The following is a 15724-nucleotide window of genomic DNA, read 5'->3' as shown; positions in this document are numbered from 1 at the left end:
CCGCCCCGGCTCAGCCCCTCCCCCCGAGGCCTGGGCTGCAGACCCTCGCCTCCTTCCTCCGACAATTGGGAAGCAAAGTTGGTGGCTGGCAGCGCCCAAGTTGAGGTGCGGAATCCTTTAGTGATATTTGTTGAGTACTTGCCATGCCCCCTCCCGCTCTCTGCGCTGGGCCCCAAAATCACCGGGTTGTGTGGGATAGAGATGATCCATACCTACCCTGGCCGCCCAACCCCGCCCAGGCAGATGCGGGGCTGTCGAGGGCCAGACAGTCACAATAAGTAGGTGATGGTAAAGAGTGTAGGAGTGGACTTGCCTCGGGGCTGCCCCCAAACACCTGGGGGAAGAACCGTTCAGGGGAGAAACAAGTGCAAAGGCCCGGAGGCAGACAGGCACACCCGGAGGAGTGACAGGAAGAGTGGTGGGAGTCCGGTTGCCCCTGGTATGGTCCCTTCACTAGACCTTGGCAACCGTTTCAGAACAGTATCCGTGCGGGCAGGTTCACCTGGAAATCAGGCTCAGGCAAACTCAGGGAAGCGCACGGGAGCATCCTGGGACTGGCCGAGCCAGAGTGGGCATACAGGAGGGCAAGGCCAGGCCAGAGCCCTTCCTCAGAGGCCCTCTCCAAGGAGCCAGCCTGTCCAGAGGTGAGTGGCAGGACACGGGCACATCTTGACTCTGCCTCCCAGTGGGCCAGTGTCATCGTATACTCTCATCCCCCGTGTGCCTTGTCCACCCTTCACAGGCATCTCACCCTTTCCAGTCCTGGACCACTGGAAACTGCCTATATCCTGGCTTTGCAGACAGGGCTCAAGGAGTGAAGCAATGTGTAGGAGGTGCCAGCCAGACCACCACCCATTGCAGGCACCTGCCTGCAGAGAGCCATCCTTACTGCCTCTTCACTTCCCAAACTCTGCGCTTGCTCCCGATTCTCCCTCTGACCTTCAGGTGTCACCCCCAAAGCCACTTCCTGGGAAGCCTTGTAGCTGCATCACTCTGATCTCTTTCTCCATCTTCACAGGTTTCATTTGGGAACTAGGCGATTGTGGTAGTTGCACAACATCATGAATGTACTTAATGCCACTGAACTGTATACTTACAAAGCGTTGAAATGGCAATTTTTTTTTAAATTTTTTCTTTGGCTGCGTTGGGTCTTTGTTGCTGCGCGCGGACTTTCTCTAGTTGCGGCGAGCGGGTTTCTCATTGCGGTGGCTTCTCTTATTGCGGAGCACGAGCTCTAGGCGCGCAGGCTTCGGTAGTTGTGGCACGCGGGCTTCAGTAGTTGTGGCTTGCTGGTTCTAGAGCGCAGGGTCAGGAGTTGTGGTGCACGGGCTTAGTTGCTCCGAGGCATGTGGGATCTTCCTGGACCAGGGCTCGAACCCGTGTCCCCTGCATTGGCAGGAGGATTCTTAACCACTGCGCCACCAGGGAAGTCCCTGAAATGGCAATTTTATATGTATTTTAGCACACACATAAAAATCAGATTTTGGTGAGTCTGTGCCTTCTGACCTCTGACCTCACCGCTTGGCTCCAGCCATACAGGCTGACCTGTTGTTCCCACCTCACAGCCTTTGCGCTTGCCGTTCCTTCTAGCCAGAATGTTCTCCCCACCTCCCCTTCTGGCTGGCTCCTTCTCTTCCTTCACATTTCAACTAGTGAGAATCACAAGGAAGTGAGCTCCAAACTGTTTACGTCACTGCTGCGTCTGCCATGTCTTGCTTGGGGCCTGCTCCACAGTGGGCACTCAGTCAGTGAGTAAAAGGACAAACAAATGCATGAAGGTAACGACTGTCTCTACCCGGCCAGTTTTGTAGGCTACAAGATAAGGCTTGAGTTCTATTACTTTTCAAGCTTTCTTTTTAAATTGTGTTAAAACTCACGTAATATCAAATCCATCAATTTAGCTATTTTGAAGTGTAAGTTCAGTGTTATTTCATACATGTTGTGCAGCCACCAGTTCATCTGATTCCAGAACGTTTTCATCACCCCAAGAGGAAACCCAGTATCCATCAGCACTTACCCCCCATTCCCGCTTCCACTGGCCCCCAGCAGTGACTACGCTGCGTTCTGTTTCTATGGACTTTTAAACCTTTTGATGGAGGCTTATGATGTATAGAGAAAAGCCTATGCAGTGTACGTACAGCGAGCACCCTTGGTAACCGGCTCTGATAGCAAGACACAGAATGTCTCTGGCTCTCAGAAGCCTTCCACTCCCCTGGCATCTGCCGCCATCCTGACTTCTCCCACCCTGGACAGGCTTTCCTGGTATACATACGGAACCACACACAGTTTGCATGTCCACACCGTGTGTTCACACGCCTTCTTCCCCGCGTTCACATTCACTTCACATTCACGTGGCTGTGTGTGGCCTTGATTCCCTCTGTGCCCACAAATATCCTACAGTTTGTTTACATGTTCTCCTCTTGGCGGCGCTTCGGTCTCTGTCCTGCTTGTGCTGCAAGCACAGTAGGGCTGCAGCAGCACCATAAGTAGCTTTTTTTTTTTTCGTCGCCAGGCGGCTTGCAGGGTCAACCAGAGACTGAACCTGGGCCACAACAGTGAAAGTGCCGAGTCCTAACCACTGGACCACCAGGGAACTCCCAGTTCATGGCTTTTGGCTGGGCTTTTATTTCACTGTAAGGCGCTAACAGAAGGGTTTAGAATATGGCAGGATCGGACGCCCATTTTAAGTGTTCTAGGTAGGGAATGGATGGTAGGAGCTGGAAAGCAGAAGGTAAGCGTCCATGCCGGCCAGGCAGAGAAGGCACTGGATCCCCTAAAACCACGCTTTAAAGTAACTATGGTTCAGGAGTTCCCTGGTGGTCCAGTGGTTAGGACTCTGCACTTCCACTGCAGGGGGCACGGGTTTGATCCCTGGTTGATCCCGCAAGACGCCTGGCGTGGTCAAAAATAAATAAATAAAATTAATTAATTAATTAATTTAATTAAACAACTATGGTTCCTCCATTAGTTTCCTGTGGCTACTGTAACACATTACCACAAACTTGGTACCTTAAAACAAAACTTTAGGGACTTTGCTGGTGGCGCAGTGGTTGAGAATCCGTGTGCCAACACGGGACACGGGTTCGAACCCAGGTCCGGGAAGATCCCACATGCCATGGAGCAACTAAGCGCATGAGCCACAACTACTGAGCCCACGGGTCGCAACTACTAAAGCCCGCGCACCTAGAGCCTGTGCTCCTCAACAAAGAGAAGCCACCACAATGTGATGCCCTCACACCACGACAAAGAGCAGCCCCTGCTTGCTGCAACTAGAGAAAGCCCGTGCGCAGCAACAAAGACCCAATGTAGCCAAAAATAAATAAATAAATAAATTTATATTTAAAAAAATTTAATTCACAGTTCTGGAGGCCAAAATTATGAAATCTAAATGTTAGGGCCACACTTCCTCTGAAGCCTCTAGGGGTGAATCCTTCCTCACCTCTTCCAGTTTCTGGTGGCTCCAGGGGTACCTAGGCTTGTGGCTGCATCACATCAGTCTTCAAGGTCCACGTCTTCAAATCACTCTCTGTTCCAACTTCATACTGACTTTTCCTCTGTTTGTCCTTCTATGGACAGAAGTGTGTCCACCCCAAAATATAATGTGATAGTATTTGGTCATGGGGCCTTTGGGAAGTAATTAGGGTTAGATGATGTCATGAGAGAGGAGCTCTGATAATGGGATTAGTGTCCTATTAAAAAGAGGCACCAGGGAGTTCCCTGGTGTCCTAGTGGTTAGGATTCCAGGCTTCCACTGCCGTGGCCAGGGTTCAACTCCTGGTCGGAGGGACTGAGATCCTGCAAGCCGCATGGTGCAGCCAAAAATAAATAAATTTTTTTAAAAAGAGGGGGAGACACCAGAGAGTTTGCTGTGGTCACAAAGAAGAGGTCACGTGAGCGTACAGCAATACAGCAGGCTTCTCCAAGAGAATGAAACATACCTTGCCGGCACTTTGATCTTGGACTTCCCAGTCTCCAGAATTGTGAGAAGTAAATTTCTGTCCTTTGAGTCACCTAGTCTATAGTATTTTGTTATGGCAGCCAAGCCCAACTAAGACAGTTGACAAATTTCCCTCTGCCGCTCTTGTAAGGATGCATGTGAATTTACGTTTAGAGCCCACCCAAATAACACAGAATGATTTCCCCGTTTCCAGATCCTTAATCACAATTGCCAAGATTCCCTTTCCTGATAAGGTAACACTTCTGGGTTCTGAGGATTAGGATGTGTATATCTTTGGAGCCACCTTTCTGCCTATTGCAGCCCACATTTCAAGGATGGGAAAACTGGTCCCCAGAGAGTAGAAGGTGTCATCCAGGGCCGCACAGCCTGCATGAGTTCAACCCAGTTCTGGGGAATCTCTGGCCCCCAGGGAGGGCAGGGAGGGAAAGGACAGGACACAACCAGAGCCCAGAGTTTCAGCCCTTTCCCTGCAGTTAGGAACCAGGGCTCCTGGGAGAAAGCATTCCAGGGAAAGCCCCAGGTGAGCCCCAGGAGCACGAAAGAAACCTGTTAAAAGGACACAGAAGCCATACATGATGATACGACTCAAGCATCAGAAAAACAATGACTGTCATTGACTGACACACAATGAATCCACCCTATCCATGAGTTAAGGGTTCTCAAAAGGAAGAGTTGAAAAATAAGCCCATCTGTCACCACATGGTGCTGCTTTTTTTCCCTCTTTTTTAGTGTATTTATTTATTTTTGGCTGTGTTGGGTCTTTGCTGCTGCACACGGGCTTTCTCTAGTTGCCGTGGGCGGGGGCTGCTCTTTGTTGCGGTGTGCAGGCTTCTCGTTGCGGTGGCTTCTCTTGTTGCAGAGCACGGGCTCTAGGCGTGCGGACTTCAGTAGTGGTGGCACGCGGGCTTAGTAGTTGTGGCGCACGGGCTTAGTTGCTCCACAGCATGTGGGATCCTCCCGGACCAGGGCTTGAACCCATGTCCCATGCCTTGGCAGGCAGATTCTTAACCACTGTACCACCAGGGAAGTCCCCATGGTGCTGCTTTTAAGGCAGCTCCTCACTGAGAATTCAGCACCGATTCTGCCTCCCCAATGGAACCTGTATTTCAGGGAACACATGGCCCCAGTCCTTGATGAGATAATTAAATGCTAGAGTTTGGAAAACATCACTTCCCAAGCGGTAATGAGATTCCTGAGCAGGCTAGGATTATCTGGTGTACATGCTATGAGGGGAATGGAGGGTGGGGTGTCAATGCGGACATCTGGGGGTGGGGACACACGAGTGGGCAGAGTCAGGCTGTCACTGCCCTCTTGTTAGGGTCAGCAGCACCGAGGTCCTGCATGGGATGCAATGGTGCCCATCTAACACCTCCTGTGAGGGGTTCTAGCCAACAATATATTTGGCCCAAAGCCCAGCGAGTCTTTAGATCTAATTTTCCATCCGTGGGCGCTAAAGGGGATGTTGGGGGGAGGGAGAGAGGCCATCTGGATGGGGCGTGTCCTGCTAGAAGCCAGGGTCCACTGTGCCCGCCCAGTCCTCACTGAGGGGCTGTGTCTCTAGCCAGACGTTGGAGCAGTTGCTGCTGGGGCTGGAGCAGAAATGGACACAGACCACACAAAGGAAGTTTTAAGGTAGAGGGAAATGCTCTAAAACTGAATAGTGGCGATGGCTGCACGATATGAATATTAATCTACTACAAGTCTTTGAAGGGTACCTGCTGTGGGTGTGCGTTATGGCATACAAATTCCACTTCAATACAACTGTTGAAAAAGGAGGGCAGGTCCAAAGAAGATATACAAATGGCCCGGACAATAAGCACATGAAAAGACATTCCGCATCATTAGTCATTAGGGAAATGCGAACCAAACCACAGTGAAGTACTGATTCACACCCACGTAGGATGGTTTCAAAAAAAAATGAAAAAAACAAGTGCTGGCAGGGATGTGGAGAAATTGGAACCCTCCTACATTGCTGGTGGGAACGTAAAATAGTGCAGCCATCCTGGAAAAAAGTTTGGCAGTTCCTCAAATGGCTAAACATAGATTTAACTTTTTGAGCTAGCAATTAATTCCTAGGTATGTATCCAAAGGAATTGAAAAACGTGTTCAAACAAATCCTGGTACAGGACTGTTCACAGCAGCACTATTCACAATAGCCAAAGGTGGAAACAACCCACATGTCCACCAGTTGATGAATGGAAAACTAAATGTGGTATTTCCGTACAATGGAGTCTCAGCCGTAAAAAAGAACAAAGTACTGGTATGTGCTACAACATACATGAACCTTGAAAACGTTATGCTAAGTGAAAAACTCAGACACAAAGGACCACATATTGTATGGTTCTATTTTTATGAAATATCCAGAATATGCAAATTCATAGAGATTATTCATTGCCAGGGGCTGGAGGGAGGGGAAAATGAGGAGCTACTGGAGTGAGAAAAATGTTTTGGAACTAAATGGAGGTGGTGGTGACACCACTTGCAACTATACTAAAATCCACAGAGGACTTCCCTGGCAGTCCAGCGGTTAGGACTCCATGCTTCCAATGCAGGGGGCACAGGATTAATCCCTGGTTGGGGAAGTTTGCAGGCCACGTGGCACAGCCAAAAAAAAAAAAAACAAACAAACAAAAAATAAAATCCATTGAAGTGTTCACTTTAAAATGGTTAATTTTTGTGTTATGTGAATCACCTTAATTTTAAAAGGAGAGGTGAGGCTTCCAGATCAATAGGGGGCAAAAGACTTGAGCCATCCTGAATGGGTCCTGGGCAGGGACAAACCAGCCATCAGGGCCTGTTTGTGGACAGCTGGTGACGTGGGGATGTGGATTAGAAATGCTAAGGAGTCAAGGAAGCTTCCAAAGACAGGCAACTAGGCAACCTCCTTGTTTTTAAAAGATGAATCCGGAGGTTAAAAGAATTAACCAAAGAAGACATAAGGATGGCCAACAGCCACATGAAAAGATGCTCAACATCGCTAATGATTAGAGAACTGCAAACGAAAACTACGGTGAGGTACCACCTCACACTCGTCAGAGTGGCCATCATTAAAAAGGCTACAAATAATAAATGCTGGACAGGGTGTGGAGAAAAGTGAATGCTCCTACACTGTTGGTGAGGATGTAAATTGATACAGTCACTATGGAAAACAGTATGGGGGTTCCTTAAAAAACTAAAAATAGAGTTGCCATATGATCCAGCAATCTCACTCCTGGGCATATATCTGGATAAAACTATAATTCAGGGCTTCCCTGGTGGCGCAGTGGATAAGAATCCGCCTGCCAATGCCGGGGACACGGGTTCGATCCCTGGTCCGGGAAGATCCCACATGCCACGGAGCCACTAAGCCCATGCGTCACAACTACCGAGCCCGCGTGCCTAGAGCCCATGCTCTGCAACAAGAGAAGCCGCTGCAATGAGAAGCCTGCGCACTGTGATGAAGAGTAGCCCCAGCCACAACTAGAGAAAGCCCGTGCACAGCAACGAAGACCCAACGCAGCCAAAAAAAAAAACCAAAAAAACCCTATGATTCAAAAAGATACAGGCAGGGACTTCCCTGGCAGTCCAGTGGTTAAGACTCTGCTTTTCACAGCAGCACTATATTTACAATAGCCAAGACATGGAAACAACCTAAATATCCATCAACAGATGAATGGATAAAGATGTGGTACAGGGACTTCCCTGGCGGTCCGGTGGGCAAGACTCTGCTCTCCCAATGCAGCGGTCCCAGGTTCGATCCCTGGTCAGGGAACTAGATCCCACATGCATGCCACAACTAAGAAGTCCACATGACGCAACTAAGACCCAGCACAGTCAAAATAAATAAATAAATAAAATTTAAAAAAATAAAGTAAAAATAAAATTAAAAAGATGTGGTACATATATACAATGGAATAATACTCAGTCCTAAAAAATAATGAAATAATGTCATTTGCAGCAACATGTATGCACCTAGAGATGATCATGCTAATTGAACTAAGCCAGACAGAGAAAGACAAGTACCGTATGATTTCACTTATATGTGGAATCTAAAATATGACACAAATGAACCTATCTACGGAACAGAAACAGACTCACAGACGTAGAGAACAGACTTGCGGTTGCCAAGGGGAGGGGGGCGGGGGAGGAATGGATTGGGAGTTTGGCACTCTAGTATATATTGGATGGATAAGAAACAAGGTCCTACTGTAGAGCACAGGGAACTATATTCAATGTCCTGTGATAAACGGTAATGGAAAAGAATATGAAAAACAATTGTATATATATATATGTATAACTGAATCACTGTGCTGAACAGCAGAAATTAACACAACATTGTAAATCAACTATACTTCAAGAAAAATAAAATAAAAATAAAATAAAATAAAAAGAGTTAGGACTTCCCAGGTCGTCCAGTGGGTAGGACTCCACGCTCCCACTGCAGGGGGCTGGGGCTTGATCCCTGGTCGAGGCACTAGATCCTGCACTCATGCCACAACTAAGAAGTCCGCATGCTGCAACTAAGACCTGGTGCAGCCAAAGTATATAAATTAAAAGAAAAAAGAAAAAACAGAAGAGTTAATCAGTGTCTTAAACACAAAGAGGGCAGAGTGGAGGGAACCAGGTCTGGGTGGGCCTCAGCCACCATGGACCCAGCAGGAACACAGCCTGGAAAAGCAGGCCTGGGAGGTTTCTGCATTAGTCACCCACCTCAGCAGGGAAGTGCTTTTCAGACCTGAAGCCAAGGGTACAGCTCCTGAATGGAAAACAAGGAACAATCCGACCAGACGAAATTCACGTCTGGGTGGCTGGCACACCAGCCTGAGGCAAAGTGATGGAGACCCCATATTGTGCCGTTTCATTGCTATGAAATGTCCAGCACGGGCAAAGCTATGGAGACATTAGATTTGCAGCTGCCTGAGACAGGGTGGGAACAGAGACTCGCAGTAGATGGGCAGAAGATTTCATTGGGAATGACAGAAATGTTCTAAAACAGGAGGATGCTAAGTGTTACAGAAAATGGTAAATTTACTAAAAATGACTGGATCATATGTGCACTTGAGATGGGAGAATCCTATCAGAGAGTTTGGTGTTCAGAAGTAGGAAAGGTGGACTTCCCTGGTGGCGCAGTGGATAAGAATCCGCCTGCCAATGCAGGGGACACGGGTTTGAGCCCTGCTCCGGGAAGATCCCACACGCCACGGAGCAACTAAGCCCATGCGCCACAACTACTGAGCCTGCGAGCCACAACTACTGAGCCTGTGTGCCACAGCTACTGAAGCCCGCGCACCTAGAGCCTGTGCTCAACAAAGAGAAGCCACCGCAATGAGAAGCCCGCAGACTGCAACGAAGAGCAGCTCCTTCTCGAGGCAAGTAGAGAAAAGCCCGCGCACAGCAATGAAGACCCAACACAGCCAAAAATAAGTAAATTTTTTTTAAAAGTAGTTTAAGAAAAAAAAAAAAAAAAGAAGTACGAAAGGCTGTACTGGGCCCCTGTGCCAGGGTGCCAGGAACTCCCAGCCCCAGGGCACCGAGGAGCAACGATGGATGGGAGGGGAAGGGATTAGAACATTGATTAAAACAAACATTTTAATCTGGCCTCAGGGGATGCATTAAACCGGGATGGAACAAGAGGCCATAAGGACAGAATTGCCTAGGTGTGCCACCTCCAGGGGCTTTCCCCTTCACCTACAAGCTTTACTTAAGAAAAAAAAAAAAAAAAAAGGTTTTTACTTGAAAAAAAATATTTTTAGTGTACTAAAAACAGGAGAAAAAAAAAGGACAAAAGAAGAATATTTGCTAATTTGAGAGTGTGAGTGCTCCGGTGTGTGTTCTACTGTTTTCTGTTTCTTGGGGGGTTTTTTTGGTTTGGTTTTGTTTTTGAATTTCTGAATTTTATTTTATTTATTTTTTATACAGCAGATTCTTATTAGTTATCTATTTTATACATATTAGTGTATATATGTCAATCCCAATCTCCCAGTTCACCCCACCCCCCCCCCGCCACTTTCCCCCCTTGGTGTCCATACGTTTGTTCTCTACATCTGTGTCTCTATTTCTGCCCTGCAAACCGGTTCATCTGTACCACTTTTCTAGGTTTCACATATTTGGGTTTTTTAACTTTTGAAAATTAATCCAAGGGCCCGGTACGTGACCTAGGTGCAGGGACCCTGGAGAAGCGACATCGGTAGCTGTGCAGTTAAGATTGTTATTTCAGTTTAGGTCTCCTCCTCCCCACAGTTTCCTCAGGCCACAGGGCTAGTAGGTTCGTTGTCTTTCAAATATAAAAGCAAATTGGGGCTTCCCTGGTGGCGCAGTGGTTGAGAGTCCACCTGCCAATGCAGGGGACGCGGGTTCGTGCCCCGGTCCAGGAAGATCCCACGTGCCGCAGAGCGGCCGGGCCCGTGAGCCATGGCCGCTTAGCCTGGGCTCAGCGACAGGATAGGCCACAACAGTGACAGGCCTGCGTACTGCAAAAAAAAAAAGCAAATTGAAGTAGCAATTATTCCCCCTCAGTGACAGTCCTTGATGTCTATCTGGATGTTTCGTTCCTTCTAGGGCCTTTCTGGTGTATTAGGGATCCTGCCACTGCTGCCCCCCCAGCCCAAAGGGCTCTCCATTTCCTCTCAGCACGTCTGGAGGGCTAAACCCTCCACTGCTGGTACCTGCCTTGCCAGGGACCTCCCTCGGTCTCCACCCTGTTTCCTGGGGACGTCCTTGGTGTCTAACCCCGGGCTGGCCGAGGGAAGCTCCTGGCAGACTGAGGTGTGTGTCTGAGTCTTGGGCCCTGCATCCCACACCTGGCACAGTCCAGAACCACTAGGATAGGGCTGGGCTTGGAGACCTGAACACTGGGCTTCCCCCGTGGACAGTGGCTGGCACGGCAGGAGGTTGGAAAGAGGCTGGGGACCCTGGTTGAGCTGGGAGGAGGGGCTGAGCCTCCTGACTGCTGACATAAACTGTAGGGGCTTCCCTGGCCGTCCTGTGGTGAGGATTCCATGCTCTCAGCTGCGGGGGGTGGGGCACGTGTTTGATCCCAGGTCGGGGAACTGGGATCCCTCAAGCCGTGCAGTGCGGCCAAAAAATAAGCAAATAAATAAAACGAAAACTCTGTGTGTGTGTGTTGGGTGGCTGGGAGTGGGGGCCTGCCTCCCCGCTCAGGAGGCCCAGTCATGTGGGAGCTCAATTTCCTCTGCTCCTTTCATGTGTCTGTGATTGCCCTGAGCTCTCGGCTTCTTCCCTTCAGTGTGGCCTTCTCACCCCCACCGCCTCCAAGACTCTCAGACCTGGTCGGGAGCTTGCCATATTGGCAGGCCACACGGGCCCACCCCTGGCATCTTAAACCTGCGTCCTCAGCCACACTATTTATTCTTCGAGATGCTCCCACAATCACAGACCAAGGTCTTTGGAGAGAAAAGCAAAATAGACATTTTCTGGGCCTCCCTGGTGGTGCAGTGGTTGGGAGTCCGCCTGCCGATGCAGGGGGTGCGGTTTCGTGCCCCGGTCTGGGAGGGTCCCGCGTGCCACGGAGCGGCTGGGCCCGTGAGCCGTGGCCGCTGAGCCTGCGCGTCCGGAGCCTGTGCTCCGCGACAGGACAGGCTGCGACAGTGAGAGGCCCGCGTACTGCAAAAAAAAAAAAAAAAAAGACATTTTCTGAAGTCTTGTATCGCTGGAGGCCACTGCTCCCATCTCCTTTGCAGCCTGAGAGGGGTCGGGGCTTGGGTGTTTCCTCTTGTCTCTCACACTCCTTCAGGGCCAGGTCCTCCATCGCACCCTCATCTGCTGAGAACGTTTCTGAAGCTGCGCGTGTCCTCTCCTTCCTACCCTGACTCTGCCCGCACCTGGCCTCCCCTGCTGAGGTCTGAGCCGCCACTGCTGCCTTCGGGACCTCTTATGTGTGCTGCCCCACTAGGTCCACTGTCCTCCCGTTTGGGTCGTAGTGGCAATAGTTGTCTGTCAAGGTGAAGGACACAGATGAACCTCTAGTCTCACAGGTCGAGGTGGGCACAGCAAGGGGCCTGTGAAGCCAGAGAGGAATGAACAGTGATAGGAACTGGGTAGAGGAGGTTGGACGGAAGAAGACCCAGTGAGCCGGGCAGGCCATCGTGAAGGACTTAGATTCTGAACAACGACAATGAGGACAATGAGGCCACGGGACTGGGATTTTAATGAGGTTCCTCGGGGCACGGGCCATGGAATGCTTCCCACCTGGCACATCCCCTCCCTTCCCTGCCTGGAACACGTCTACAACACATCTAGAACACGTCTACAACACAGCTGCTCGCTCAGCAGCTGCCTGAGGCTGGCATGCTGACCTTGTCCTCATACTGGCAGCAGAGAAGTCAGCCCCTCCACCCTGGACTCCACACCTGCTGCACAAGGCATGGGGTCCACTGAGGTCTAGGCACCGCTGCCCCCCCCCCCGACTCCCCGCCTTCCTTCAGCCCCCATGAGTAGGGCACAAGGCCCAGCCAGCCCACCACTGCAGCCTCACCATCTAGTGGGCCTGGTTCACGGATGTCCTGGACAACCAGCCCCACCTCAAGGCCGTTGCGGATCAGGGCTGTTCCTCTGCCCAGACAGCTCTTCCCACAGATTCTGTCCCCTAAAGTGTCTTCTGGTCTTTGGAGTCTGGCTGTTCACCACCCTCCGGGCAGACGTAGGACCCAGCTCACACACATACACACCCCCCACTCCCCTTCTTTTCTCAGCTTCGGCCCAGAGTGTGGCATGCAGAGGGCACTAAGTGAACACTACTCGCCCTGGGGCAGGTGGGCCTGGTGTAGGGGCATCGAGTCTGGCTGCCTCCATCTTCTACCTGGGATCCAGGCTCAGGGCCGGCCCGAGTTGGCGTCCGCTCCCACATCCCACTTGCAGCCCCCAGGCCCCACCCGGGCTGGAGTCCCACACCAGGGGCGAGCCCTACTGCTGCTCCATCCATATGGGTGGAAGGCTGGGGTGCAGTGGGGTTTAAACCTGCCGGGACCCGCCGGGGTCTTCGGAGCCGACCGCCCTCCCACCCTCTTTCCCTCTCACCTTCTTCCGCCCCGCAGCACAGGCGAGTGGGTGCGGCCCACAGATTGACGGCACAGGTTCCGCCCCCGCCCCGTCTCTAGGGCGACACTGCCTGGTTGTCCCAGCCCCTGTGACTTTGGTCGGAAGTGCGACCTTGCAGCGGCGACTAGTCTCCATGGAGACACCGGAAACTTGCTCTGACCTAGTAGTTCGCCGCGCCGCTGCAGCGGCGGACTTTGGTTCCGCCGGCGTTGCGGCCCGGAAGTGCGGCCTTGAAAGTGGTGAGCTGGAGGCGGCCACCGCCCGGCCTGGTGCCTGAGGAGGAGCCGGAGGTGGGGTCAGGCGGGCATCCCCCTGCCGCAGGGCCGGCGGGGAGGCCGGGGCGTGCCGGGGGAGGGGCGCCCGCGCTAGGCTTGGAGCGCGCGCCGCAGACGTGAGGGGGCGCTGCAGGACGGGGGCACTTCGCGGGCAAGAGCGCGGAGGCGGGAAACCTAGTCGGCTGGGGCTGGGGCGGGCGCAGCCGGGGCAGATCAGAGAAGGGGGTGCTGGACTCAGGGTGAGGCGCGGGCAATGGCGCAGAGAACGGGAGAGGGTGCTCGGAGCGAAGTGCATGGCGTGGGCAAAAGCGTGGTGGCGAGGACGCCTGGGTGCAGCGTCTCAAGGTGGGCCTTTGTTCCGAGGCGCCCGGAGGCTCTCCTGCACCTGCACTTTGGTTGGAGCCTGCTGGGGAGCACGGCGGGGGTGGATCGGAAGAGGAAGGCTTTAGTCCCTACGGATTGAGGCGCAGGTTTCTGCCCCCGTTGCCCGGGCACGGATTTGAAGTCCTTTAGGTGCTGGGTGAAAAAAGACGGTGAAGGGTGCTTGTGGCAGAGGGAACGGTACGTGCGGAGTTGGCCTGTTTAAGGAATTGCCTGGAGAGCTCTGAGCTAAGGAGGGTCCCGAACTGTTAGGTCTGAACAGGCTCCCTCTGGCTGTCGCGTCGGGAATAGACCGGGAGGTGGGCGGACGCGAGGAGGTTACTGGGGCAGTGGAGGTGTGCAAAGTGGTCTGAGGGGTCAGATATGGATCATGAATGGCCCCAGCAAAGGAAAGGATGTTTGGGCTTAAGGCGCCCGAGGGGTTGAGTCTGAGACCGAAGTAGACCCCGAGGAGTTAAGAGAGGCCTCACCTGAGCCAGGCTGGTGCAGAGTGGGTGAGTCTCAGGGTGTGTCTTTTGTCCCGACTGATGCTTCTCCCCTAGACTGGAGGTGTGTGTGGCCTGGGTGTGGGGTGAGCCAGGTATCTAATATAGAGGGGAAACTGAGGCCAAGCAAGCATGTTGCCTGTTTGTTGGTTAAGTAGCTGAGCTTCTCAGATTCCCATTGTTCCCAGGGGGGTGGTACCCCTTTCCCTTTCCAGTGCCTGAGGCTGGACAGTGCTGGGATTTCGAGGCCACAGTTTTAACAAGAAGTGTCCATATTGCTCAGCCATGCTGATCTTGAGGCCTCTGCCGCTCCACCTGCACCCAACCAATCACACACCCCTGCACAGTCCACAAGCCCCCTCTCTATTGCCTCACCCACACCCTGCGCCCCACAGGCCCAATCAAGATTCCAGGAAGCAGGAGGCAGGCGGCGTCTCCCGCTAGCTGTGCCGGAGCGGGCCAGAGACCATGTATTTTCCTCCCGCAGGGCACCTGCTAGGCTAGTGCCCAATCTAGTCTCAACTCTGGGTGCCTATGCACACCCCGAATCGCTTAGCCCCAGAGGCGGTTCATGCCAGCCACACCCCTGCGAAGACTTCCATATACACTAGTTAATGTAGCCAGGTTCCGAGGCAGCAGACCTCGGTCTGCACAGGGCCTTGGATGTTGCAAGGTTGGGGGCTGTGTCAAGGGGAGATCAAAAAGAAGCCACTCACGGTGGGAGTCGCAGCCAGCAGGGTGGGGAGTGGGTGAGACGTGGAAGCCTGTTCTAGATAGGGGTCCCCGCCCTCTCCTCCACAGGGTGTCCTGTCAGAGGAGGATGTGGGGAAGGCTATGGATACCGGAGTTCCGGGAAGGGTGGGTGGGGCAAAATAGGGGAAGCGAGCCCTGGAGCTCCCCGCGCTGGCAGTAAGCAAGACCGGAGGGCAGCAAACCTTTGGTATCCCCAGCCCCCTCACAGCGGTGTGCTGGGGGCTTCAGAGGTAGAGGGGGCTGCAGAAGTCCTGGGGCGGGGGCAGGGAGTCCTGCTGTGCTGGGAACCAGGACGTCGAGGGGCCAGGGGCATTGGAGAAGGTCGGGGTTCCTGAAGCCTGGGGGTGTGGTTCACCTTGGGCCCTGTCCCGCTGAAGGGATGGGAGCGCTGGGGCAGGGGGGATCCCTGGCTGACTTCCTCTTGCCCACACCCGCTGGTCCGGTGCAGATGGCGGCAGCGGAGGCGGTGCACCACATTCACCTGCAGAACTTCTCCCGATCCCTGCTTGAGACCCTCAACGGGCAGCGGCTGGGTGGGCACTTCTGTGACGTGACTGTGCGCATCCGCGAGGCCTCACTGCGCGCACACCGCTGCGTGTTGGCCGCCGGCTCGCCCTTCTTCCAGGACAAATTGCTGCTCGGCCACTCTGAGATCCGCGTGCCGCCTGTGGTGCCCGCGCAGACGGTGCGCCAGCTCGTCGAGTTCCTCTACAGCGGCTCGCTCGTGGTGGCGCAGGGTGAAGCGCTGCAGGTGCTCACGGCCGCGTCGGTGCTGCGCATCCAGACGGTCATAGACGAATGCACGCAAATCATAGCCCGCGCCCGCGCCCCTGCCC

At 52.8% G+C, this 15724-nt stretch overlaps 2 protein-coding genes across 2 annotated transcripts in view; one reads left to right on the top strand and one right to left on the bottom strand.

Moving 5' to 3' along the window:
* The window catches only part of TRIM28 (tripartite motif containing 28), a 20815-nt gene extending 7251 nt beyond the window's left edge, over nucleotides 1–13564 (bottom strand). The window contains exon 1 of the mRNA XM_024740915.1: nucleotides 12974–13564. Within this exon, the coding sequence (XP_024596683.1) occupies nucleotides 12974–13564 (591 nt within the window). The remainder of the gene's footprint in view (nucleotides 1–12973) is intronic.
* ZBTB45 (zinc finger and BTB domain containing 45) overlaps nucleotides 13296–15724 on the top strand; it is a 3947-nt gene continuing 1518 nt past the window's right edge. Inside the window, exon 1 of the mRNA XM_024740914.1 lies at nucleotides 13296–15720. Within this exon, the coding sequence (XP_024596682.1) occupies nucleotides 15268–15720 (453 nt within the window). The 5' untranslated portion in view covers nucleotides 13296–15267. The remainder of the gene's footprint in view (nucleotides 15721–15724) is intronic.

This window comes from Neophocaena asiaeorientalis, unplaced genomic scaffold, assembly GCF_003031525.2.
Source record: "Neophocaena asiaeorientalis asiaeorientalis breed wild unplaced genomic scaffold, Neophocaena_asiaeorientalis_V1.1 scaffold179, whole genome shotgun sequence".
In the NCBI taxonomy this organism is placed as follows: Eukaryota; Metazoa; Chordata; class Mammalia; order Artiodactyla; family Phocoenidae; genus Neophocaena; species Neophocaena asiaeorientalis.
The sequence above is the reverse complement of the archived record's forward strand: the minus strand, read 5'-3'. Positions and strand labels throughout refer to the sequence as shown.